The 25,365-nt window shown below is 47.8% G+C and overlaps 1 protein-coding gene across 7 annotated transcripts in view; it reads left to right on the forward strand.

The window, feature by feature from the left end:
* The window catches only part of VPS13B (vacuolar protein sorting 13 homolog B), a 746,502-nt gene that overhangs the window by 707,410 nt on the left and 13,727 nt on the right, over positions 1–25,365 (forward strand). For all 7 annotated transcript variants that reach the window (XM_025870900.2, XM_073893015.1, XM_073893019.1 and 4 more), the window contains 4 exons: positions 10,990–11,108; positions 15,074–15,882; positions 19,998–20,174; positions 22,455–22,625. In XM_025870900.2, the coding sequence (XP_025726685.1) occupies positions 10,990–11,108; positions 15,074–15,882; positions 19,998–20,174; positions 22,455–22,625 (1,276 nt within the window). The remainder of the gene's footprint in view (positions 1–10,989; positions 11,109–15,073; positions 15,883–19,997; positions 20,175–22,454; positions 22,626–25,365) is intronic.

Genomic DNA, 25,365 nt, shown 5'->3' on the forward strand with positions numbered 1-25,365 from the left:
TTTTCGTCAGCGCTAGGCGGTACTTTTTGAATAAAAAGCTAACAAAGAAAACGTAGTTGCCTTTTATTTTTTTTTAAAGATTTTATTTATTTATTTGAGAGAGAGAGAATGAGAGATAGAGAGCACGAGAGGGAAGAGGGTCAGAGGGAGAAGCAGACTCCCTGCTGAGCAGGGAGCCCGACGCGGGACTCCATCCCGGGACTCCAGGATCATGACCTGAGCCGAAGGCAGTCGCTTAACCAACTGAGCCACCCAGGCGCCCACGTAGCTGCCTTTTAACTAACGCAAACCCTGAGAAGCATGCGTCAGTCACCAGTTGACAAATACTGAGTCTCTAATATGTGCCAGATGCTGCCACTTGGTCCTGGGACCACGTGAAATACAGTGAACGGGAGGGAACGCTGCCCTTGCACTTGGGAGATGCCACGTCGGGGAGACAGATAATAAGCAAGCACTCCCCAGGCTGTCATATTGTGAACTCTGGAAGCAACTGCTAAGGCCAGGTTAGTTGTCCTGCTAGGATGTACAGCAGACGAGCTTGAGAGGCCAAGGAGTACCTCTCCAGTAAGAGACTTCGCCTCTCTGCCGTCAAGTTGAACAGGCATGAAGTAGACAAGAAAGTGGGAGATTTTTCTTGGCAGAAGGAGCAACATGTTTGAAGCTTCGGTGCTCAGAGAGGGAGCCTAGTCCCTTCGGGGATCTAAATGCCAGTGTGGCCGGAGTGCCAGATAAAGGAAAAGGGGGCGGGAGGGGGATGAGGCAGTTCAAGGCCAAACCCAGCCAGATTCAGTATCTGCAACCAAGGATTTGGGTTTTTATCTTAAGAGCCATGGGACGTCTTTCTTGTTACGAAAAGCAATTTATGAGCCATTGAAACAGCAAAGAAGAGCAGTTTGCACCCCAGAAGTTTTGCCGGTGCGTTTTCTTCTAAAAAGATCCAGTAAATTCTCACGACCTTTGACGCTTAGCAGAAGTGTTCCGTGGAGTCAGTGTCACCAGGATTTTCTTCTCCGTGGAAAATGGGGAGTGACAGTCCTTCATGTCTCTGTAGCTCTCTACCATTTACAAAGTGCCCGCACATCCACAGTCTCCATTCTTCCGTTCATTTATTCGGCAAGCTTTAACTGAGGAACTGTCCAGGGCCAAACCCTTTGCCCCGAACAAGGCCTTACTGCTGCTCCAAGGACCTGAGCATAAGTAAATAAATGCAGTCAAGTGGAGTAAGTCCCAAGACAGAGCCTTTGATCACGGCAAAAATTCTAGGATCGTTAGGGCAATAATTTTTCTGTTTATTTTTCTGGTGAGAGGACTGAGGCTTAAAGAGTAATCAGCTAGTTGGTTTATAACTAAGCAGGATCAGGCTGGAACCGGGATCTGCCCACATGTGACCCAGTCTTGTTTTTCCTGCACCAAACAGAGGTCGCTGTCTGTCCTTTGGAGTCCAGCCCTGGCTACAGATACTGCTACCTGAAGGGTCATGAAAGCACGGGTTAGAAGAGCTTTTCTACTTTCCCCTCTGCGCAGGGCAAGAGTCCCTCCCGTGCCATCTCCCCTCGGTGTTCTGGCTCGGGCTTATGCCAGCACTGACTATAGGAAAGTTTCTGCTCGTGTCGAGCTAAAAACCCTCCCTCCGTGGCACCCACTCATTCATCCTTGTTTTACCCTCTGGGGCATCACAGACTGTTTACTTCCCCTCTTAATATAGCAACACTACAATTATTTGAAGGCCGCCTCAACATCTTCTCTCAGTGTTCCCTTATCCAGGCCAAGCATTTCTGGTTCCTTGAATCATTCCTTCAGTAAATGTGATTTCCAGACCCATCACCACAGTTACCCTTGTCTGAATACACTAGTGTGTTATGTTCCCTTTTAAAAATCTGGCAGCCAGAATTATACATAGTATTCCAAATGTGGTCTAACCAGCTATTACCTCCCTATGCTTCCATTAATAAAGTAGAAGATTGAGTTAGCTTTTTATTAACAAGTTCAGACTGTTTGTTATTATTGAACTTGTGGTCAACCACATCCCCCAGGTCTTTATCATATGACTCGCTGTACAGTTGACTTTTTGAACCCAGTGACAGGACTTTGCATTTATCCCCAATAAATTAAACCTTGTTGCTATTGGCCTAGTCCAGCTTGTTGAAATCCCTTAAAGAAAATTTGTGGTGCTGTCATCCAACATATTAAGTATCCTTGGTCGCTTTATGTCATCTATAGATGTGGTAAGCATGCGTTCTACGTGTTCGTCCAAGTCATTAATAAGTATGTCGAACAGGACAAGTCCAAGGTCTCTGTGCTATGGTGAATCGCTAGATACCTGCCTAATGCGTGACTTCAGGCAGCCACTAACGCATCAAAGTGCGTGGTCATCTAGCCCACATTTCTTAAATAAGAAAATGCATCTGAAAGCTTTTTTTAAGCCATACTATACAGGATGTTTCTTATCTTATTTACAAGGTTATCATAAGACACTTTGCTAAGTGCCCTGATTAACCAGGACTCAAGTATGTAATCAGTTCAATTGGTGCAGATAAGACAGAGGTAATAACCCTGAGCACTAATGCTTAAAGAGCATGTAGGCATTTTCCAACATACCTTTAGCCTCCATCCAGGAATCTTAACATAGAAAAAAAGTTACCAACCCAAGGGAGTATCTGATTTATAAAACGTGCAGTAAAGACATTTTGACTTTTTGCTTACTTCACTCGCCCGCCCCTATATCCCCTATCAAGGCCAGAACAGATATGAGCAAGTTGGTGCCCACTTTAAAACATCAGCCAAGTGCCCTGGTCTAGAGTCTTCTGTGTGTTTACAGTTTGTTCCAGCTGAGTCACACCTGCTCTTAAAGACACTTGGGAGTAAGGATTTCCCTAAATATTTTTCGGCAGCTATACAGAGGGAATAATTACACCCAGAGTATCGCTGTTTTGTTTTCGCCCTTATCCAACCTTTTCTCATTTTAGAAATTGATCATTTTGGAAATTCGTCTCCCTTCTTTTCCTGTCTAGGAGATCGAATGTCATTGCTTTTGCTACCATCATCCAGTCACTCTCAGATCTGTCTCTGGCCCCTGCATCTCTCCTGAGCTCCAAGTCGGTGTTCTTCACCAACCACCAGACATCTCCGCCTGAAACTCACAAGCTCTTCAAACCCAGCATGTCTGAGACCAAAGTGATCATTTTCCACTCCCCAAGCCAGCTCTCTTAGAGTCACTACTCCCCAGTATAAAAACCTTAAATAATATTTCTGTAAATTTGTATGGAATTCCTGCTTTATGTCAAGCACTCTACAAATATTATCATTAGTCCCTGCCACATCCCTTGAAGGTAGATGCTACCTAAAGCCCAGGGAGGTCCCCTTGCACAAAGCAAGTGGCCTGGGATCCAAACTCCCAACTGTCCAGTTTCTGAGCCTGTATGTTTCCTACTGCACCCCAGTGCCTTCCTTTCCCTCTCCCCCCGCCCCCCACACACATCCTGTAAATCACCAGCTTCTGGCAGAAATTCCTCAAAAATGTCTCTGGATCTGCCCCTTCTCTCTGTGACCATGGTCTCCATCAGGGCTTTCATCCACCATCCCTCTCCCAGAGTTTGGCAATAGCCCCTCAAAGGACCTGTCTGTTGTCAGCCTCATCACCTCCAACTCTGTCTCCACAACTACCACCCAAGTGATTACTAAAACACAGAGTCCAGCCCAGAAGAGGCTCCCCAGGCCACTAGACTGCTTAAAACAGACCACCACCTGAGACCAAACAGGCTGCATCTCACTCCTGTGTTCCCTCTACAGGTGAGGGGTCAGGTCCATAGCACACACGCAAATCCCTTCTTCCCTTCAAAGCCTAAGTCTTGACCTCGTCCATATCATGGTTTTCCTTCTTCAGATATTTTCTTACAGGCCACTCCATCTAGAGGTAGAAGTAGTACCTTTTCAATTTATTCCTTCCCAAAATAGGGAGAAAAATTTTTATGAAAAATGAATGTTAGCCAAAGGTCAGAACAAATAGAATGGCTGATGGACTTATCTGCAGATCTATTAATGGAGGCTGAGTATCCGCCACCCGCAAGCTGGAGACCCAGGAAAACCATAGGTGTAATTCAGTGCGGGTCCAAAGGCCTGAGAACCAAGGGAGCTGATGGTATAAATTCACCAGGAGAAGGTGAAATGAGATGTCCTAGCTCAGCAGTGAGGCAGGGGGAAAGGGGGCAGAGTGATTCCTTCCTCTGCCTTTTGTTCTGTCCAGGCCCTCTACAGACTCGATGTTGCCCACCACACACGCATTGGAAAAGGCAGTCTGCAGAGGCCACTGATTCAAATGCTCATCCCATCCAGAAACATCCTCACAGACACATCCATAAATAATGCTTAACCTGGGCACCCTCTGGCCAGTCAGGCTGACACAAAATCACTCATCACAGAAAGAAAGTAAAAACCTGAGGTGGGAGCACCCGGAGTCAAGCAAAAGAAAGAGAACCGGGAAGGGAGGAAGCGCAGCAAGGTGTATCCTGGGTCTGCCGTGGCCCAGGTGAGGAGGAAATCAGTAAGGTACTGGAGGAGGGGAGCGCGGTCATACCTCTGATTGAAGTCTACCTCAGCTGCAGTGCTGGGGTGCTTTCTGACTCCCCCCACACTGTGCCTGGACTGCCTCGTAGAGCCTGCAGGGAAAAAGAGGGGGGCGGGGAAGGAGAGAGTTTTCAGGGATTCATCCTTTCATTTCCTGTGTGCCCTTGTAACCTGTCGACTTGGTAAAGTTAAATTGGTATCATTTTTTAAAATACTGTTTGCTGGACAGAAATCTAATGAGCAATCATTTTAATAAGGATAACTGGATGTGTTAGAAAAGCACAAATTATATTAAAGTGTTTCTGACAATTGTAGTCAAAGACTGAACATAGTAAGTGGAGGGCAGGACATAGACCTGGGGCGGTGCTCCATCGCACACGCAGGAGGGAGTCTTCCTGATCAGGGTGCTCCGACCCAGGTAGAAGGGGCAGAACACAGGGTATCGTCCAAGGGTTTGGTGGTCAGAGCAGCAGATCTACGATGTGTTGCCCCACAGCCCCCCACGCCCCCCCCCACACCAGTATGAAGTGAAGAAAGAACAAACACCCGCTGCCGGTGCCGATCAGGACTGGCTAGCTCACTGGGCAGTAACAGACAGCTCGGCAACAACAACAGAAAATCCCCCTCGGTCATCAGTCAGTCATCGTCCCTTCTCCCACACGTGGAACAAACAAATCGCCCCCCCCCCCCCGCGTCCTACCCAGTCACCACATCCCACTGGAAATCCAGCACTTCGGAGCGGCTCTCTGAGTCTGCACGTGACTCCTTTCCTCTGGAGGGCTGTGGGCCCAAGTCCCCCTCCCTCCCCCCGTTTTACAAGATAGCATAACCGTTATAACCCCCCCAGAATTGGAAGGGGAAGAATGAGAGACATAACGGCAGCCCCTCATCCACGACAATTCGGAAAATTTTCTGAGCACATAATTGTGGGGTTTCTACCCGGGAGCAAGGTCTAGTCTCTGAGCCCTGTTTCTACTCTTGGAACTGCTTTCTTACCATTTTTCTTCTAGTCCCTGGACCTACCCTCAAGAGATCTTCCTCTGTCACGTCGGCAGCTCGTATTATTGAGTCTCAAGCAATCACAGTCTCTTTTAGTCCAGGCTTGTGAGTTTATTGGGCAGTATTCATTTCTCAGGAGCTGTCTGGCTCCAGAGAACTTGTGAACGGACAGCCACACCCATAGTCCCTTTCAAGGCCTATTTCTGTGCTATCTTCTTGGCCTCTCTCTAGATTTGAGAGAGCTTCTGTGGCAAACTTACACTTTTAAGCTAAACTTTCTTCTGAGTCACTTTAACAATTGAGTGGTTTTAACAGTGAGTGTGATGCCTATATGTAACCCTAGGGCAGAGTATTAATCTGCCTTCATAGTCACGAAACTTTGGTCTCTTGATGTTTGAGATTTAAAAGCATTTCTAGCCTTGCACAAGGCCCTGAATTTCTAGAATCTCTCTATTCTCTTTCATTTTTATTTGCAAACTGGCCAATTCTTTCCTGAGCTCATCTCTTCTTCAAAATACATTGCCAGAGACAGCCAATAGCAGCCAACACACACTAATGTTTTGTTTCCAAACCTCATCTTCTGGAGGCACAAATGGATTAGGTTTATAATCTGCCTATAATCAGGTAATCCCAGACAACAGTCTTACTAAATGTCTTGCTACTTCATAACATGAACTGCCGCTTTAATATCTTTCAATATCAATTCCTACTGCCTGACCATTAATCCAAGGACTCCTATTTTAGGTTTTTGCTGGAACCCTACTTCTAGTACCAATATCTGTATTGTATTAGTTAGTATAAGCTAGGTTATGCTGCCTCTCAGAATCCTAGCATTTACTTCTTGCTCATGCTTTGTGCCCAGGGAGCTCTGTTCTACATGGTCACTCAGGGATGCAGGTTGGTGGAGTCTCCATCACCTTCTGTCTGCCCCACTGTAAAAAGCCACCCCAAAACCTAGAGGCTTGAAAATGATTAATGTCTCATGAGTCTGAAGGTTTGTTTGGGTGATTTTTCTGCAGGATGAGCCTGGGATCACTCATGCAGCCACATTCGGTTGGAAGTTGGCAGAGGGAGGATTTCAGCTGGAAAGTCTGGGCATCTCTCTCACCATGTGGTCTTTCCTCTGTAGGGAGGCTACACCAGACTCCCTCACATGGTTGGCAGGAGGGCAAACCCCAGGAAGCAAGCTTTATCAGGCTTCTTGCCTCGTGTTTGCTGATACTCCATCAGCTGATGGCAGTCACAGCCAAGCTCTGGATCAGTAGAAGGGACCAAGCGAGGGCCTGGAAGCTGGGTGTGCCGCTTCTTGCCTGTATAACAATCTGCCACAACCAGCTAGACCAGGAGTCAGCCAGCTTTTTCTTCAAAAAGTTGCTTCTTTTTCTTCAGTAAGCACTTTAGGCTTTAGAGACAATATGTAAATAAGTGAGCATAGCTATTATCCCCGTAAAACTTTATTTACAATTAACAGGCCATGGATTGGATTTGTCCTGCCACTGATCTAGAACATAAAGCCTGTATTCGGCCTCTGCAGCAGGGGAAGAAGACTAGCTCTTTTATGCTTTGGCTCAGAAGTAACACTTGTCAATTCTGTCTTTAGCTCTTTGACCAGAACTTAGTCACATGGCCATACCTAAACCGCAAGGGGGTGAGGAGTATACTCCTGTTCTGTGCCTGGAAGGAGATAGGTATGGGGGGACACTAGAAGTCTCTACCACAGGAGCCATGTTGAGATGATATCCATTCAGATCTTGATTGCATACCAGGTACTGGTTATAAGTACTGAAAAAAATGGACACAAAACCATTGCCCTCGTGAGTTATACAGAGATCATGATGATTAATATATGAAGAGGGAGAAGCACATTATTCATCTCTGCCCTGGAACTATTAGTTGTTACCTCATCGTTTGTGTACTTGGCTTTTTCACCAGCTAAGCTGAGAGCAGTTTGAGGGTATGACTAGATCTTCTTGGTCCCTGGGGCACCTGGGTGGCTCAGTCGGTTAAGCATCTGACTCTTGATTTCTGCTCAGGTCATGATCTTGGGGTCGTGTGATGATCTCGGGGTCATGAGATCAAGCCCCGCATCAGGCTCCCTACTCAGCGGGAAGTCTGCTCCCCCCCCTTGTGTGCTCTCTCTCTCTCTCCCCAAAATAAATAAATAAGTCTTTAAAAAGAAGGATCTTCCCCATCCCTAATACAGTGCCTTGCTTTTTGTAGGTGCACTTTAAGTATCAGATAATTGGTTGAATGACTAAATGACCAAACCGTCAGAACAAAATAAGGATTAATTTTAAAACTTCTGTGGGAACCTAGGTGCAGGTGCCTAATTTCTCTGGCAGTTAGATACCTAACTCCCTAATTCCTAGAGCTGCCACTGTACAAAATGCTTGGCATTGTGAGCTGTTTCTCTACCTGTGAAAAGAGACGTGAACTAAAAGTCCATGTTTCTTCCATTCTAGTGGTGAGTGAAAGGAACACCCAGCAAAATTTTTCTCCAGAGTCCAGATTTTTGACGAGAAGAAGTACCTTGAAGATTTAGGTCCACTTGCTTGTTTCAGAGTTCCTTGGGCAGTTAACAGAAAACATCAGCTTGACCTATCTTTACTATCGTGGAAGGAACTAGTATCCTTCCTCATTTCATAATGCCTAAGGATGACTTTGAGTTTGAACACAGCAATAAATATTTCCCTTTTTGATCCTCTCCTTCCCTCCTTTGAGGGTTGATAGTTCTCTCCTAAAACCCTGGGACATGCACTGAAGTTACCGTCACTGAGAGAGGGAAATACAGATGGGAGGGAGCACAGGGCCTTAGAAAGGTTTGTGCCAAATGAATAATCCCACATCTATAAGCCTAGAAAAAAAGCAATTGACTTGGGGCGCCTGGGTGACTCAATCAGTTGAGCATCCCACTCTTGATTTCTGCTCAGGTCATGATCTCGGGGTCGTGGGATGGAGCCCCACGCCAAGCCCCACTGCAGGCTCCACGCTCAGCAGGGAGTCTGTGTCTGTCCCTGTCCCTCTGCCCTTCCCCCTCTCACATCATGCATTCTCTCTCTCAAATAAATCTTTTTTAAAAAAGCAGTTGACTTACTTTGTATGTCATACAAATAATTAATGTGAATGTTTCTGAAATAATACCTGGTTTTTTTTAGATTCATGAGCGGAGCCATTCCAGATTTTGTCCTAATCAAGTTCAGTTTTTTTTTAAAGGTTTTATTTATATTTCTGAGAGAGAGGGTGAGCACGAGTTGGGTGAGAGGCAGAGAGAGAAGCAGGCTTTCAGCTGAGCAGGGAGCCCGATGTGGGGCTCGATCCCAGGACTCCAGGATCATGACGTGAGCCGAAGGCAGACGCTTAACTGACTGAGCCACCCAGGCGCCCCAAGTTCAGTTTTTACCATAGAACAGATAAGGCAAATTCAGGATACAGGGTCTTTAGAAACATATTTTTGCAAAACAATCCATTTGGGAAACACGTCCATAGAGAACAGACTCTACTCCTGCCATCAAACTGACAATCTAGTCATTGGGTCAGGTGTATAAACAGGTGACTGTGCTGCAAACAATACAGATTTGTGACCAGACAGAAATATGGTTAAAGTGCTTTAGGGACGTCAGAGTAAGGATCAAGCTGAGGAAAGGAATAAGAAAGCTAGAGAGTACCTTCATGGAGAAAGGTATCCTTAAGGAGTATGTGCAAAGCTACACAGGATCTGGAAAGGACCCGTATGGGGGAGGGGCGCAGGGATGCCAAGTGGCAGACAAGGGCCTAAGCTAAAGCAGTGGCCGTGGGACGGAAGAGAAGGCACTAGGGGAGGGGCCCGCGGAGCGGGAGCATCTGAGGGCCACCCCACTGTGGGAGCTGAGCGGGAGACGTGATGGCCAGCCGCATGGCCCGGGGCGCTGCACACGGTCAGGATTTCTGAAGGAGGCACCCTCATGCACAAAAGAAGCCCCGTGACATTGAAGTCACGTCCCAGTTTGAGCCTGTGATTCTCTCCTGCGGTTCTGTGTACTCTCTCTCCGGTGCCTCCGCATACGGTCAGAATTAGAGTACATTCATTCCCTGTCAGGCAGGCACCTAGCTCTGTTCCTTCATCCAGGAATTTTCAGCCGCCTTTTATTTACAGTCCTAACAATAATAAAGGGCCCAGACTTGGACTGAACTGATACTGCAAGTTATCAAAATCAGCATTCCCAAACATAGGACTTTCTTGCCCCTACTCTCAGGTAGTGCTGGCTGTGAACATGATGTTCTTGGAGTTGTTTTTCAAACAGTTCTGTTCTGGAGGGTTGCTGGAGTGGGGGGGGGTGGGGGGGATGGGGTGGCTGGGTGATAGACCTTGGGGAGGGTATGTGCTATGGTGAGCACTGTGAATTGTACAAGACTGTTGAATCACAGATCTGTACTTCTGAAACAAATAATGCAACATATGTTAAGAAAAAAGAAAAAGAAGAAGATAGCAAGGGGGGGAAGAATGAAGGGGAGTAAGTCAGAGGGACAGACGAACCATGAGAGACGATGGACTCTGAAAAACTGAGGGTTCTAGAGGGGAGGGGGGTGGGGGGATGGGTTAGCCTGGTGATGGGTATTAAAGAGGGCACATTCTGCGTGGAGCACTGGGTGTTATGCACAAACAATGAATCATGGAACACTACATCAAAAACTAATGATGTAATGTATGGTGATTAACATAACAATAAAAAATTATTAAATAAAAAAACAGTTCTGTTTTCAAATATTTATCCATCTAAGCAACCTATTTAATGCTAAAAGGACATCTGTACCTGTTGGCCTGGCACCTGGCTTCTGAGATGGAAGTGTTCTGGGGCTTAGTCCACCTTCCCATGGAAGAAAAATTCATTTTGACTCCAAGCAAATGAAGTTATGTGACATTATTGTTACAAGTTACGTGAGGGACTGAGGGGCCTTGAGAGGATTATGGCATGGTAGGTTTTCTGGTACGTTTCTGTGTCCCCAGGATAGAAGGGCATCTTCATGGTAGTAAGTCAACACTCAAGAGTCTGAAGGTTTTTTGCATGTTGCATTTCAAGTCCTGCGTTTCAGGGGATTATTTTCTACAGAGATTCATATGCACACATAAAGCCGGCCCATGGCTGGGCTCCAGCCCACACAGAGCTATTTGCCAATTCCAAAGAAGCAGAGAATGAAGACACTCATGCCCTGTCATCCATCGTTGTTTTTTGCTATGAACCTTACAGCTGGATATTGAAAAATCTGGATTTGATCTTTCTTTTTTGTTTTTTTTTTCCAGTCAGCTGAATAGCCTACACACATAGATATAAAGAAATATAACCAGCAAGTGTTTGTGGTATCGAATCAGAACTTAAGACATTTGAAGGCAACCATTTCAGTAGTGTTTCTTACTTCTTTTTAATCAGATTTTGAATATTCTTCTTGCAGGTTGTGTTCCTGACTGGCTTTGGCTATGTATATGTGGACATTGTCCTCCAGTGTGGCACGGTCTTCATCACTGTGGCCCCAGAAGGAAAAGTGGGACCTAGTTTAACCGCTACCAATAGGTAGGATTAATTATTATCCCAGTGACAGTATGGTAAGCTTTCCCACTATAAAGTCATAAACCTGCTATTTACTATTCTTTATCATCTCTATATATGCATTACAGCTTTTGGTGAATTATTATGTAATCCATAAGGATATGGTCATTAGCATTAAATCATACCTATAAAAAGTAGCAATATATTATCTTCTTTGGTACCTCTTCCAGTGGTAAGTTTAACAAACTGATTTACAAACTAAGACGTGCATCTTAGAATTATATATTAGCATTAGCATGAAATGCAAATTAATACTTCTGTATCCGGTTGACAACCTAGTAATTAGTAATCTGACTTAGCAGTCAGAGCCACATCAAAAACAAACTCACCTCTTACGTAGAGTGTTGCCATCAGGTCTTACACTCATGAACCAAAGAGTTAATATGCATAATTTAAAGGAACTCCTATAATCCAGTAGGAATAGTATGAAGCTAGCCCCTCTTTCTAAAAGAAGAGGCACACGCATGACCAGGAAATTCTAAGAAGAGAAAATATAAGTAATCAAAGAAATGCAAATTTAAGTAAGATATTACCAAAGTAACAATGATGTGCCATCATATACAGTTCAAGTGGAAGTGTAAACTGTTGCCATTTTCTGGCAAGCACTTGAGCAACATGTATTAAGAGCTTTAAAGTCCCTTTGGCTTGGGGATGCCGGGTAGCTCAGTCAGTTAGGCGTCCGACTCTTGATCTCAGCTCAGGTCTTGATCTCAGGGTCGTGAATTTAAGCCCCGCATTTGGCTCCATGCTGGGCTGGCTCCACACTAGGCGTGGAGCCTACTTAAGAAAAAAAGAAAATCCCTTTGGCTTGGAAACTCCACTTTTGTTTTCTTTTTTAAGATTTTATTTACTTATTCGAGAGAGCGCGTGCGTGCATGAGCCTGGGGGAGGGGCAGAGGCAGAGGGAGAAGCAGACTCCCCGCTGAGCAGGAACCCTGACATGGGCACTTGATCCCAGGACCCTGAGATCATGACCTGAGCCGAAGGCGGACGCTCAACCGACTGAACCACCCAGGCGCCCCTTGGAAACTCCACTTTTAAGAATTCTCAGGGTTTAAGGGTTAAGGCAGTGGTGAGAGAAGTGGGCTAAGATAGAGAGAGATTTATCATATTGCTACTTAGAGTGGCAAAATATTTAGAGCACAAATGCCCAGCAGTAGGGGAATGGATGATACATAAATGGTATATCCACAGAAAAAAGGTTTACAGGATTTTAGTGGAATAGAAAAATGCATGTGATAAATCTAAGATAAAGCAAACAGAATATAAAATTGAATATACAAATATGACCAGTCCTGTATCATACACACACAAAAATACCCACACACACACATAAATACTTCTCTGCTCACACATGCTAATACACACATGCACAGAAAACATTCCTAGAACTAAAACTCAAAAGAACCAAATTTTTAATAGATGCAGGGGTTATAAGTGATCGTCTAATAATTTTCTGCCTTTTAATTTTCTACAAGAAGAATTTAGTTTAGCATCAGAAGTTTATTAAAATTTTATTTAAAATGTAAAATAATAATATCAACTTCCATACATTTGTATAAGCCCTTTTCTAAAAAAGTTCCTTGCTTTTCACATATGGTTAAGAAATTATTAATTTCGACCTGCCAAATTATTATTAATTTGAACTTAAAATGTTTCAGACAAGGTTGGGTAGAATGTTTTCTTTGCCCAAGAGTGTTTGTAAAAAATCAACAGCATAACAAAATTGGAGACTTAATATAAAATTACATAACACAAACTTTCAAGCCTATACAACAATTTCATAAATATTTGCCTAGGGCATTAATAGTGCTTTATTAATCATAGTAGATACAAATTATACATTCACTGGTAGAAATAGGAAAGGGACAGATATTTACTAATATTCCCTCAATTCATTTATTCAAATATTTTTCAAGTGCTTACTGGATGCCAGGTGCTATTCTAGGGATGGGGACACAACAGTGACCAAAAAGACCAAAATCCCTTCTTTTGAGAAAATGATCACGTTCTCATAGATGAAGAACAGAAGACAGAGAATAAACATAATAAAAAAGGAAAATCTGTGGTACGGTAGAAGGTTGGCTTTCTGCGGGGATAGAGACAGCTCGGTAGAAAGACCAGGAATGCCAGGCCACAGAGAGAGTAATTTTTAAAACCAGTATAGGTAAGCCTCACCGCGAAGCTGACATTTGAGTAAAGGCTCAAAAGCTGCAAGGGGGTTAATAATGTGGCTATCTGGTGGGAAAGCTTTCCCGACAGGGGGCACAGCCGGTTCAAAGGTCTGAGGTAGCGCGCCTGGCACGTTGGAGGAGCAGGGGAGAGGCCAATGTGGGCCAGAGTGGGCGAAAGGGAAAGTCGTAGCATCTGGGGTCAGAGAGGTGAGGGCCAGGAGAGAGGGACTTGTGTAGGGCCTAGCTGTGATTCTGAACGAAGTGGGGAAATCACTGGATCACTTCACTTGAGTGAAGAAGTGACATGATCTGACCTGAATTTTTAGAAAATCGTTGGCTGCCTCATTGAAGTAGACCACAGAGAAGCAAGGGTGGAAGCAGGGAGACTAGTTAAGAGACTGTTACAGTGATTCGCGCTAGAGATGCCAGTGGCCTAGACTGTGGTGGGCTCATTGGAAGCGGGAGGAAATGGTCAGATTCTAGATGTGCTTTCTAAGAAAAAGCCAGTGGGATTTCCCTGAGGCGCTGGGTAAGAGTTGAAAGTAGAAGTGTCAAGGAGGACTCCCAGATGTGTGCTCTAACGAGGGATGGGATGTGGTTGCCGTTAACTGAGATAGGAGAGACCAGATGTAGCTTGGGGGTGGGGGTCAGATCTGGAGTTCGATGGCGGTCATGACAAGTTGAGACTAGTGAGTATGTGGGGAGGCATTTAGACAGCGGAGGCTGCAGTCGGGTAGCTCTGAGCTGACGATGCGACTGGGAGTCCTCAGCACAGGGACGACGTAGGAGGCCATGGGGCTGGATGAGGTCTGCAAGGGCTGAGGCTTGGGCGCCTGAGTCTGCGGGGGTCAGGGAGACGGGGAGGAGGTCACACGGCGACTTTGGCTGGGGGACCACAAGTAGGAGAGCCAGGAGAAGACAGGCAGAGGGAATGTTTCCAGACAGGAGGAGTTAGCGCCAAGGTGAAATACCTCGGTAGGTCAAGTGAGCCACAGAGCAAAGGGCCGTCAGTGAAAGGCTGAGTGACGAGGAGTCACTTGGTGAGAGTGGCTGTGGGGGACCGTGGGGACAGAAGGCTGCTTGGAGCAAGGGGAAGAGGGAATGGAAGGCCGCCAGCAGACAGTGCGTGTAGAAGTTTTTACCGGGGGTGGGCAGAAAACTGAGGAAGAGCCAGAGGGCTACTAGCCCCACGCCTCAGCCCCCGGGCCTATAAGAAATCCCGGGGTAGGCCGTTAGTCATGAAGAAAAAAAACGAGGATGGAGGAGAGGGAGGCTGGAGTGATGCCCCGGAGCAGGGGAGCACTGGAAGATTTCGGGCACCATGGAGGGCTTGGCCCGAGGCAGGAGCACAGCAGGTCAGCTCTGGAAATGGTGGGGGAGCAGAGCCCACGGCCGAGATGATCGTGATAGAGCATTAGTGCACAAACACTAGAACTTTGGAGTAAAACTCTGGTGTTGAGAAGGGAAGCACATACAGAACATGACAAGAACTTGTAGTAGTCCCACGGGGAGCATTTCCCAGGGCTCCTGTGGGAATGTGACCGGTTCTGTCCAGACACCATGAACTGAAAGTTGACTTCTTATTTGTTTCTTATGAGAATCTGATGGAATATCAGGAGGTGTGTAATAAGGCACTGTTGAGGGCGGGGGAAGGAAGGAAAAAGGTGGGAGGGAGGGAAGGAAGGAGAGAAGAAAAGGAAAGAAAGAAAAAGAAGAGCAGGGGGAGACTGATGTTCTTCTCCCTTTCGCCTCCAGAACTCTGGAGAAGATTGTGACACTGAAAGCGTTCATCACTCAGTTGAGCCTGGTGGTGTTCGATGACCTCACCCACCACAAAGTATCGTCTGAGCTCCTGAGACTCACACTGGACAGTGTTTTTCTGCACGTGGCCCCCATGGATGGCGGCCTGCCCGGGGAAGAGGCTGCTGCAGCCCCCCTCCAGCTTCACTGTGTGGAGGTCTACTGTGGGGACCTGCAGGTGGACAACCAGCTGTACAACAAGTCCAATTTCCACTTTGCCGTCCTGGTCTGCCAGGGAGAAAAAACAGAACCCGGGCAGTGTTCCAAAATGCAGAGCCTCCTTGTATCCGGCAGAGATCTGGAGGAATACAAGGAGAACTGTTTTATCAAACTCTGCCTCACCCTAACCGAGGGCAGGAGCAGCTTCTTCGAGGATATTAACGAGCTCCGTTTTGAATTGAAACCCGCCCGGTTATACGTGGAAGATACGTTCGTTTACTACATCAAAACGCTGTTCGAGACCTACCTTCCCGACGGCTGCCTGGCCGCCCACCCCGCCGGAGCCGCGGGGGGCCCGCAGGGGTTGCCCGTGCAGGTCAGCCAGCACGCCAGGGCCCTGGTGCATCCCGTAAAGTTGCGGAAACTGGTGATCCAGCCAGTGAGTCTCCTCGTCAGCATCCACGCCTCCCTCAAGCTGTACATAGCGTCCGACCACACGCCACTGTCCTTCTCGGTGTTTGAACGCGGCCCCATCTTCACCACAGCCAGGCAGCTGGTCCATGCCCTGGCGATGCACTATGCCGCGGGCGCGCTCTTCAGAGCAGGTGAGTCCACACGCTGAGGGTCCGGGGTGGGCTAGAGCCTGGGCCAGAAGCAACTGCTTCAGGGGGTGCTCATCAACCTCTAGACCTAGGGGAGCAATGTGGCAGGAGGGGAGGAGCGTGGGCTTTGCAGTTAGCGCTGGATTGACATCCGCACTCTGCCACTGCGGGTAAGTCATTGAACCCCCCCCCCCCCACCGAGTCTCCATTTCCTCGTCAATAAAATGGGTTTTAAGATCTCTGAGAGGATCAGATAAAAGCGCCTGGCTCTCAATAAACACTCAAGCAAATAGGAGCTTTGATGTTTGCTGTTATGTACCTTAGAATGTTAATTCCATGTAGTGGACGCCTTCTCGAAGCTCTCTGCAGGTACAAGGCTCGGTGTTAGCATGAAGTGCAGTCAGGCCTCAGCCCTGGGGCCTAAAAGAAATCCAGTGGTAGCTTGTTAGCTTCCTTCATTACAGTCCATGAATAGCTGTAGGTGAGAAAGTCAGAGGATTTGTGTGCTCGTAAGATGCATAAAGAGCCTTGTACCTATCCAGTGTGGCCCAGCCTGTCTAGACAGCAAAAAGAGAGTGGTTGGAGTCTCAGCTTCTCCAGAGACCTGAGATGGTCTGCAGGGGGTGGTTTGAATATGTGTACAGCGGGTCGGATGGTGAGTACTGGGCTAATGGTGGAGTGGAGTGTAGGGGACAGAGTGGTCTCAGAATATTCTATGGTAACGGGCATCGAAACACACGTTCCTCGCCTAAATTCACTCCAACACGGTTTCAGTGTGATTATCCAGCCCCTTGTGTGCCCATGAATTCAAGCAACAAACACCAACCAGAGTTGGTCTCGTGGGTTCTTCCTAGCAAGGAACGTGACAGTCTTCGTTTCCGAGAGTAACACAGGAAAGAACGTGTATACGGTTGTAGTTGGTGAAAGCATTCCCATACAAGCTGAATTCAAGCAACAAACACCAACCAGAGTTGGTCTCGTGGGTTCTTTCTAGCAAAGAACGTGACAGTCTTCGTTTCCGAGAGTAACACAGGAAAGAACGTGTATACGGTTGTACTTGGTGAAAGCATTCCCATACAAGCTAACATTGTAGCAGTAAATGACCCCTGTTGTTTCCAAACTAGTGAGATTACATTTTCTCCATAATGAAATTCATAGAGTTAATAAGGTTACCCAGAAGTCTTAACTGAAAATGACAAGATCAGGGGAGGGCCCTGCTGAGACTATTATTTTGATAGCTTGCACAACAATGAAGAAAATATTTCTCTCTTGCTAAGAAATCGTTTAAAAATAAGCAGTTAACATTTCAATTTTAATAGATGGGTCTATTTATAAACAATTCCAGAAACTTAACCTTTCAGGCAGTTTTTGCTTTTAACATGAGAAGCAGGCACATAAGTTCCTGGGCTCTGATCTGGGGCCTGGAAAGGACTAAGCCTCCCACAAGGCCACCACATAATGCTGAGGTGTGGGGGCCATCCATGTAGGTAATGAGCTGGCAGAGAAACTCCCAACTGTGGCACCAAGGAGCCATGTCCCTGCAGCCTGTGTGCTAAAAACGCTCTCTCTCTGTTTTGTTTTTTGTTCTTAATGAGCTTTCACAAGAACATTGTGTTTGGATTTTTTGTAATCCACCTAAAAATCCTCTAAGCTGTTGTCCCAACCTCATTATATGCTGGGACAAGAAATTCTAATACAGAGGGCCAAGTTTTTAGAGCCTGTTGGGAATTCTGTCACTAAAAGCCTACAGACAAAATGGGAAGATGGTAGGAGGTTATGGATGCCCCAGTAGAAGAGCATTCAAGAGAACGTACTAGCATTCTTGTAGAGAAAGGGGGAGGGTTGGCCTGGGGATGAGCAAGTTGCATCTGTATTGCACGTGGGGCAGGATTCACCCATTGAACTTGACTAGAAGGTTCCTGCCCGGGATGGTCGAAATACCCTGACCTCATTTCTAGGGAAGTTTGTGGATTCACCTTGAAAAGGTTTTAAAAATAAACAGTAATTAGAAATGAGTAGCCTTATTCGAAGGAAAGCACGTGGGCTTCTGATTTCCTTGGGCCCCTCTACACCCAAGTCTCAATATGATGGGAAGTCAGACAGACCCTCTTTCTCAACAAAATTTCCAAACAAATAAGCAAAAGATATATTTGCTTTTGGAGGAAAATAAAGAAAGAGTGTCCTCAGATACTTACTGCCCTTTCCTGGCTAGCTCAAATGCCACTGAGAAATAGCTCGGGTCCACACATAGCCCTCCCGTCAGGCAGTGCTCCTGATCCAGGAGACCGCATCCGCCTTCCAGTGGCTGGGGCGTGTCCCTTCGTGCTGGGCCCTGCTACACTGGTCTGTAGCTCGGTCTTTGCTCGGCAATAGCTTACTCTCCTTTCCTTATTTGTGTGTGAAATCGGTGGAGAGAAGGAGAATTAAGATGTTTCTGGACCAATTTGCTGCCTGCAGGTAGAGCCTTATAACTATTCCAGGCCAAAGGGAATCTGCTGTTTCTTTACCTACAGAGAGAGCCCTCCAAGGAACCATATTCCACAGCCTTCCATGATACCCTGCCTCCTCACTGCAGCGTGGGCTCACAGAGGGTGGGTGGGCTGGGTGAGAGACCCAGCCCCCACCTCTAAGCAGCGGGAGGTTGTGAACAGTTGAGCCACACTTGCCCCCTCGTCCTGCCTGGAAGACGTAGAAGTGGAGACGGGGTACCACCATGTCAGATTCGCCTCAGTCTCCTCTGCCTGCTATCCCTGACCCCAGGGGGAGGCTCAGTCACTAGCCCCTCTGAATCTGTGTAAATTAGGGAGGTAATAGTACTTCACTTGGACGGTTGCTGGGCGCATTAAATAAGCTGAATGTCTTGTACCCAGAAGCTGGCCCTTTATAGTCCTTATCTCTGGCAATGACTCCCTAGTGTTACCCTCGTGCTGTTCCAGACAAGAGGAGTGGGCTCCAAATTTAAGACTGTCCCTCTCTCTATGGGGCTGGGCCTACAGGGCTCTGCCTTGCTTCTTGTAGCCACATCTTCCTGAGCCTCTGGGATCAGTGACTTGACTGAGAGTCTGCCCCAGGCTTGTCTAACAAGAATCTGCTGCTGAGGCAGGATTGGCTCCCCCATGAGCCCTGGCCCCACAGCCGCCCCATGAGAGCGCTCTCAGCCCCAGGCTGGGGGCGGTCCGTGGCTCCCGGAGGAAGTAGCCGGTCTAGAACCCTGCGCTTAGCCCTTGGCCTTGCCTGCACCTCCAGCGCCCCACAACCCAGGCGAGCACGCCGAGCCCCTCCCCAGGGAGGAAGGTGAAGGGAAGCCACTGCTAGAGTTCACACCACAGCCACATTCCCACGAGGCAGCAGACACCACAAGCAGGCCACTGAGCCGGCCAGCCCCTGGCAAGTCGTCGTCCACCCCCCCACCCCCCCACCCCACTCGAATGGGAAACCAGATCCAAAGCTCCCCTCCCGGGACACTGGAAGGGAACACTCCCCTCTCGCTAACCTAATCAGTATGTCCGTGTCACCGATGTTTACACAACTGAAGCTGGGGTTGAAGGGGAGACATTTGTCTGGCTCCAGCTCTGTTCCAAAGGGAAGCACTCAGCTTGGTAGGATTGGGAAAGATTAAAAATAACTCCTCCATCCTTGTCAGAACTTTGCATCTCCTTTGCGACACCCCATTTAGCATCTGGCCTCCTCCTCCCCCCCCCCCCCCCCGCCCCTGTGCCTCCGCTGCCCTGAGGTGGTTTTAAAGATAACTTCCCAGCCTGCAAACACACCTGCACCCTAAGAGACCGCCTTTCCTTGGGGTGGGGGCGGCAGGGAGTGTGTGTCGCCTTGCATACAGGTCCCTTTCAGCAGGAATACGGGAGGCTCGGGCAAGAAAATCAGAGTAAAGCTGTTTGCGAGGCTGCCAAAAGGATCACTTTGATTTATAAAGTATGAAAGTTTGCCATTTATGAATTCACAGTGAATGAGTTATTTCCCATATTTTGCTCCAGAGGAGCTTATTACATTCTCAATTCCAGTGTGAAAAATGAACTGCAGGGAAAATGGGTCACTTTTCCCAAATGTTGAAAGTGCTGTATTTAAGGTTTCAGTAACCCCTTCCCTTTGGTCCCTCACAGGCTGGGTGGTTGGATCTCTGGAAATCCTCGGCAGCCCCGCGAGTTTGGTGCGAAGCATCGGGAACGGAATCGCCGACTTCTGTAGGCTTCCATACGAGGGGCTGACCAGAGGCCCCGGAGCCTTTGTGAGTGGAGTTTCCAGAGGGACAACATCCTTCGTAAAGCACATTTCCAAAGGTAGCTGTTTTGGTTCCTTTCCATAATGCCTCCTTTTCATTCCTTCCCTTATTTTTTATTTTTTAAAGAACACGTTGAAGTTTTCGGTGCGTGAAGTGTGCCTCTACTTTTGTTGGGCCTGGTAGTTGCAGTGAAATGTTGGATTTGTAACAGAGCTCCCATAGAATGTCTTATGTTTTAAACAGATCACTATTTGCCTGCAGTGTGTGAAAATGTTTCAGAAACTTCAGAATTTTAAACCTCCCATTGGGAAAACAAAGATTGGCTCAACTGTTATTCCATGTGATAAATACAGAAATATTAAAGGTGTTCGGGACTTCTGCTAACCATCAGAAACCCTACACTGTGTTGCCTCATCATTTTTTTTTTTTTAATGTAGATACAGTTGTCATAACTTCTGGAAGGATATGGATACGTTTTGACATGGAAGCAGCTTTGGAGGTAGAACAGCCAGCTCTCGGCTAGCAGGCCACGGCAACAGTGCCATCTTGTGGCCCAGGCGGTCCGTCAGGCACAGAAGCCACACTGCTGCCCACATGAAGGGGCATGTTTTCGTTTTATCTGTGTGTGTTTGACGATATTTTGGTCAGGTTGGCAGTGACTCGGGAACTAACAAGGGCCATCTGAGTCCCCTTTTCTTCTCAGCAGGAGGCAGGGAAAACAGGGCAAAGGGCTTCTCCCCCATAAAAGGCTTTTTAATGTCAACAGCGCTGCAACTCTGTGATGAGTGGGCAGGTTATAGAAGTCTCTGGAAGGCTCAAAAGAAGAGGAGCTTGAAATATGAGCACCCATCCTCTGTAGAGGGGGGCTGGCAGGAGAGCGCAAGAGCATAAGCCGAGTTGTGTGGACAGCACAGGCTCACTCCCGCAGGCCCCAGCCATCCGGGAGGCCTGTGAGCTGAGAGCCGAAGGAACTCATGGATGAGTCACTGGTGGATTTCTCACTCCTGACACTTGAATCTTTGTGGTTCTGTTGTTTTTATTTTCAAATAAGACACCCAACACCTGCTAAATTGAACCCCGTGGTAATTTTAGTATAGTGACTCACTGAATGTTTTTTTACACTTGTTCTCTTCTTCTCTTAGCAAAAATCTGTTTTGTTTTTTGGTGCCTGTGGGTATGCATGGACTTTTTCTTTTTAGATTGCTGGTAAAGATGCAGCTGCAAAAATCTTCTGTGTCTTCTTGGAACTAGGTGTCCACTAACGGAGGAGTTCATTCGTCAGTTTCAGGATCTGTCCATTGATGTCTTTCAGTCTTGCCTCACCAAGATCTCTGCAGACTTGCTAGAGAGGTTGGGGACTGTTTTGAGCAAGATGCTGAGATAGCCTTTCTTAGGAAAACCAGACAAAATCATGGCTTTCATATGATTTATTCCCTCACTTTCTTCAGCTCACATCCTGAGAATCAAAACTGCACGTCTTGGGGCACCTGGGTGGCTCAGACGTTAGGCGTCTGCCTTCAGCTCGGGTCGTGATCCCGGGGTCCTGGGATCGAGCCCCGCATCGGGCTCCCTGCTCAGCGGGAAGCCTGCTTCTCCCTCTTCCACTCCCCCTGCTTGTGTTCCCTCTCTCACTGTGTCTGTGTCAAATAAATAAATAAAATCTTCAAAAAAAAAAAAAAAAACCACGTCTTGACTGTGGCCCGATCCTTAGTTCCTCAGAATGTCAAATGATAAAGTTTAGTGTCGCCCTTGGCTCTAAGGAGGGAATACATTTTATTCCTAAGTAGAACTGTTTCTTTACAGTCTGTCTCAGATTCAGCAACGTAACCTTAACCTTTAAAATCAGAGCAGAGTTTAACCTTCAACACTGGGCCTCAAGGAGGACTTCAGAACTGTGTTGGCCACGCCTTGATGATCCCACGATAGTGGATGGTAGTTTCATCTGAAACTCTGGGCATTTTTCTGGCAACAGAGATTCTTGTCCTACACCCTTTTGAGCTGTGCCATCATCCTTACAAGCCAAGTGTTAATCTTCACCTCGTTTTTTTAAAGATTTAAGTTTTAGTAACCTCTACACCCAACCTGGGGCTCAAACTCACAACCCCAAGATCAAGAGCCGCATGCTCCACCGACTGCACCATCCAGGCGCCCCTTCACCTCATTTCCTTAAGGCTGTTGCTTCAAGCTGCCCAGAGGAAGCCCCCATCACTTACCACCTGGGCATGTCCAGAAGGCACAGATGTGCTTCCACTGCCCCCCCCCCTCCCTGGGGACCACGCCTGGGGGCTCCACCGGATAGGTGACCAGAAGGCCAACCCATGTGCTCTTGTGCCCTCAGGTACCCTCACCTCCATCACCAACCTGGCCACAAGCCTGGCGCGGAACATGGACCGCCTCTCGCTAGACGAGGAGCACTACAACCGGCAGGAGGAGTGGCGGCGGCAGCTCCCCGAGAGCCTGGGCGAGGGGCTCCGGCAGGGCCTGTCCCGGCTGGGCATCAGCCTGCTCGGTAAGGGGTTGCGGGGGACCCGCGCTGGATGGGTTGGTTGGGGGGGTTGTGAAGTTTACATCCTTTCTGCAGACAAGGCTGAGGCTCAGGGGGGCCAGTGAGGCACTCACTCTGCTTCCCACCCTGCATCCGTGAGGCGCTGGCACGGGGCCTCGCTCCCAGAGCCCTTGCACAGCTGTGAGGGGCCATCCCAGGCCCTGCCCGGTGGGGGGCCCACCCGCACAAATGCCCACGCTCCGCCCTCCCTTGCTTCCGATATAAACCCCATCTGCCCTCAGGGTGGCTCCCCGAAAGAGCGTCGTGCCAACAGAGGCGCCCTGCGCGTGGGGATATCGACACAAGGACGGCAGCCCAGGCCGTTCACTGGTGAAAGTGAGTAACGGACCGGCCTTCTGAGGCACCGTCTCCTGCCCGACCAAATACCGCGGACACTCGCCTTTGTTTGAGAAGCGCTTGAGCAACGTGCAAATGTCATGTAAACTTTCAGTGAGGAGCCCACTTTCGCCTTTTATTTTTCCAAGAGTGCCGGCTCAGCCTGACTCAGAGTAATTACCGTTTGTCAAGCAGCCAGATGGTATAGTCAGAAGGGAAGATTGCTATGGATATTTCCAAATACAAAAATGTTCGAAAAATAAGTTGCTTTGGAAAACTCTATAAAAAGGAAGCTTCAGAGCGGCTGAGATTTTGCAGAGCAGGATTTTCAAGGGTATCTTTTGTTTATTTGTTTGCAAAAGAATTTAAAACTGTATTGCTTGGCAGCCTGCCTGCCGCGCATCGGAAGGAGTGTGCATCTCCCGGAGATCAAAGTGCCCCGAAGCAGGGAGAGCAGAGGTCAGAAAAGATGAGCTTGAAAGGATTTGTCCTCTCTCCAGTGTGCAGTTCTAGCCACAGCCCTCAACTCGCAGCACAGCCAGCTGAGGCTCTGGGAGGAAGCAGTAAGATGTTACCAGCTCAGGTTAAGTTACTAGAAATTGTTTAAGTCATAACATTCTGTGATGATGCCTGGAAACTGGGAGCTTATGATGTGGGATGGAACTGCGGGGTAAAGGAGGGCTTCAGAAGGCCAGGGGAAGGCGTGGGAGTGGACCACATTCCAGAGGAGCCAGCAGACCCAGGCTAGGGTGTCCAGGTCCTTTTTTTATGCCCTCAGGTGTGTTCTTACCTTCTCTAAACCTGGGTTTCTCCTTTGTAAATTGGGGCTGGTAATAACATTACTAGAGGTAATAATAGTGGTCCGTCATGGGCCAGGCATAGGGTCCGTTGTTTGGTAAACAGCACCGCTCATGCTGTGCCCTCTACTCTGGGCAGAAGAGCTTCCGTCCCTCCATGCAAGCTCCTTTCGGAGTTGACAGGTGCTCAGCAGAGGAGACCTGAGCTGACTGGCCTGTGGCTACGTCCATTCCAACCAGTCTGTTCTCTTCCCACCCAGAGACGCCCTCACCCAGCACCCGGTCGCCACTGTATAAAATTGTGCCTGAGGGTAGAAATCCGTTACAGGAGGAGCCATGATCCTCCCTTTGTGGTGTCACACTTTTTAATATGGCGCCTATTGTTGACCAGGCTAGAAAGTCCTAAAACTTTGATCTCTGCTGCAGTCACGCCTCATACACCCTCATCCATGCAAGGGAATCTTTTAGTCTGTCTGTAGAACCTCAGTGGGTGCGCAGTCTTTCTGCCATTCTTGTCATTTCCCAAAACTCAGGAGTTCTTTGGATGACATAAACCCCTCCTGGGTGTGCAGTGACCTCACCTGCAGCCTCTGGCCTGACCCCGGGCCCCCAGGAGCGCCGCCTCCAGCAGCACGCCCTGAGCTGTGTGCTCATTTTTGTGCTCCTCAGACGGGTTAGCTCCCGGTGGGCATCTCAGAGCTGGCTCAAACCAGCTTCCTTCCCTCTCGGAACGCTGTGTCCCACTTAATCCCTGGCCCACCTCAAAATGTCCCGTCCTGGAACTGCTGATGTGTGGGAGGAAGACGAGAGGAGGAGCAGGGCCAATCGAGTCCCCTCACCTGGGAAAGCATAGATTTATCACCATTTAATTCATCCCCAGAAACAGTGTTTAAAACTGCTAAATGCAATTAAGTGTCTAATTGACGTTAGTGCTATTATCCTATTGTTTGAAACCCACGCTCAATGAAATCAAAATATTCCTTCCTCAGTTTCTTCCTCTATGAGAAACACTAACAACCCAGTTAGTAAAAATGTATTTAAAGAACACTTGAGTGTTGGCAGAGCATTTTCACGTGTGTCACCTTATTTGCTCTACGAACCCAGGCATGGATGTGAGGGGAAGTGACTTGCCCAGGTCAGACCTCCACCAGGACAAGAGCCTGGGCTTTTCCTCTCCTGTCACCCACCCTGCAGGGCTCCCAGCCTGGAAACAATCAGGCTGTGGGGAGACTGAACAATTCAAAGTTCCAGGGTAGGAAAAACACATTTCCCCCAAATGTTTATGGGTCTGGTGGGCCTTCTTGCCTCTGTTTTGCCCTCGTGGGGACACTGTGGAGTGTTAGGAGGTACTCGAAAAATCAAAGGGAGTCTTTAGCTGCCATGCCCAGCCACATCGCCCCAAGTCAGCGAGGAAGTGTCGGCTGGCCGAGAGATGCTGCCAAGGCTCTTGGATGAGCCTCCCCCCCCCCCCCCAGTTTTGAGCAAACAGTGGCTTTGGGGAACATTCTTGTTTAGCCTGCAGACTTGGTAGTAAGGTTTTGCCACATTTACCAGATCCATTCCCCAGACAC

This window comes from Callorhinus ursinus, unplaced genomic scaffold, assembly GCF_003265705.2.
Source record: "Callorhinus ursinus isolate GAN/ISIS: 27379988/994484 unplaced genomic scaffold, GSC_fseal_2.0 scaffold5, whole genome shotgun sequence".
NCBI lineage: Eukaryota > Metazoa > Chordata > Mammalia > Carnivora > Otariidae > Callorhinus > Callorhinus ursinus.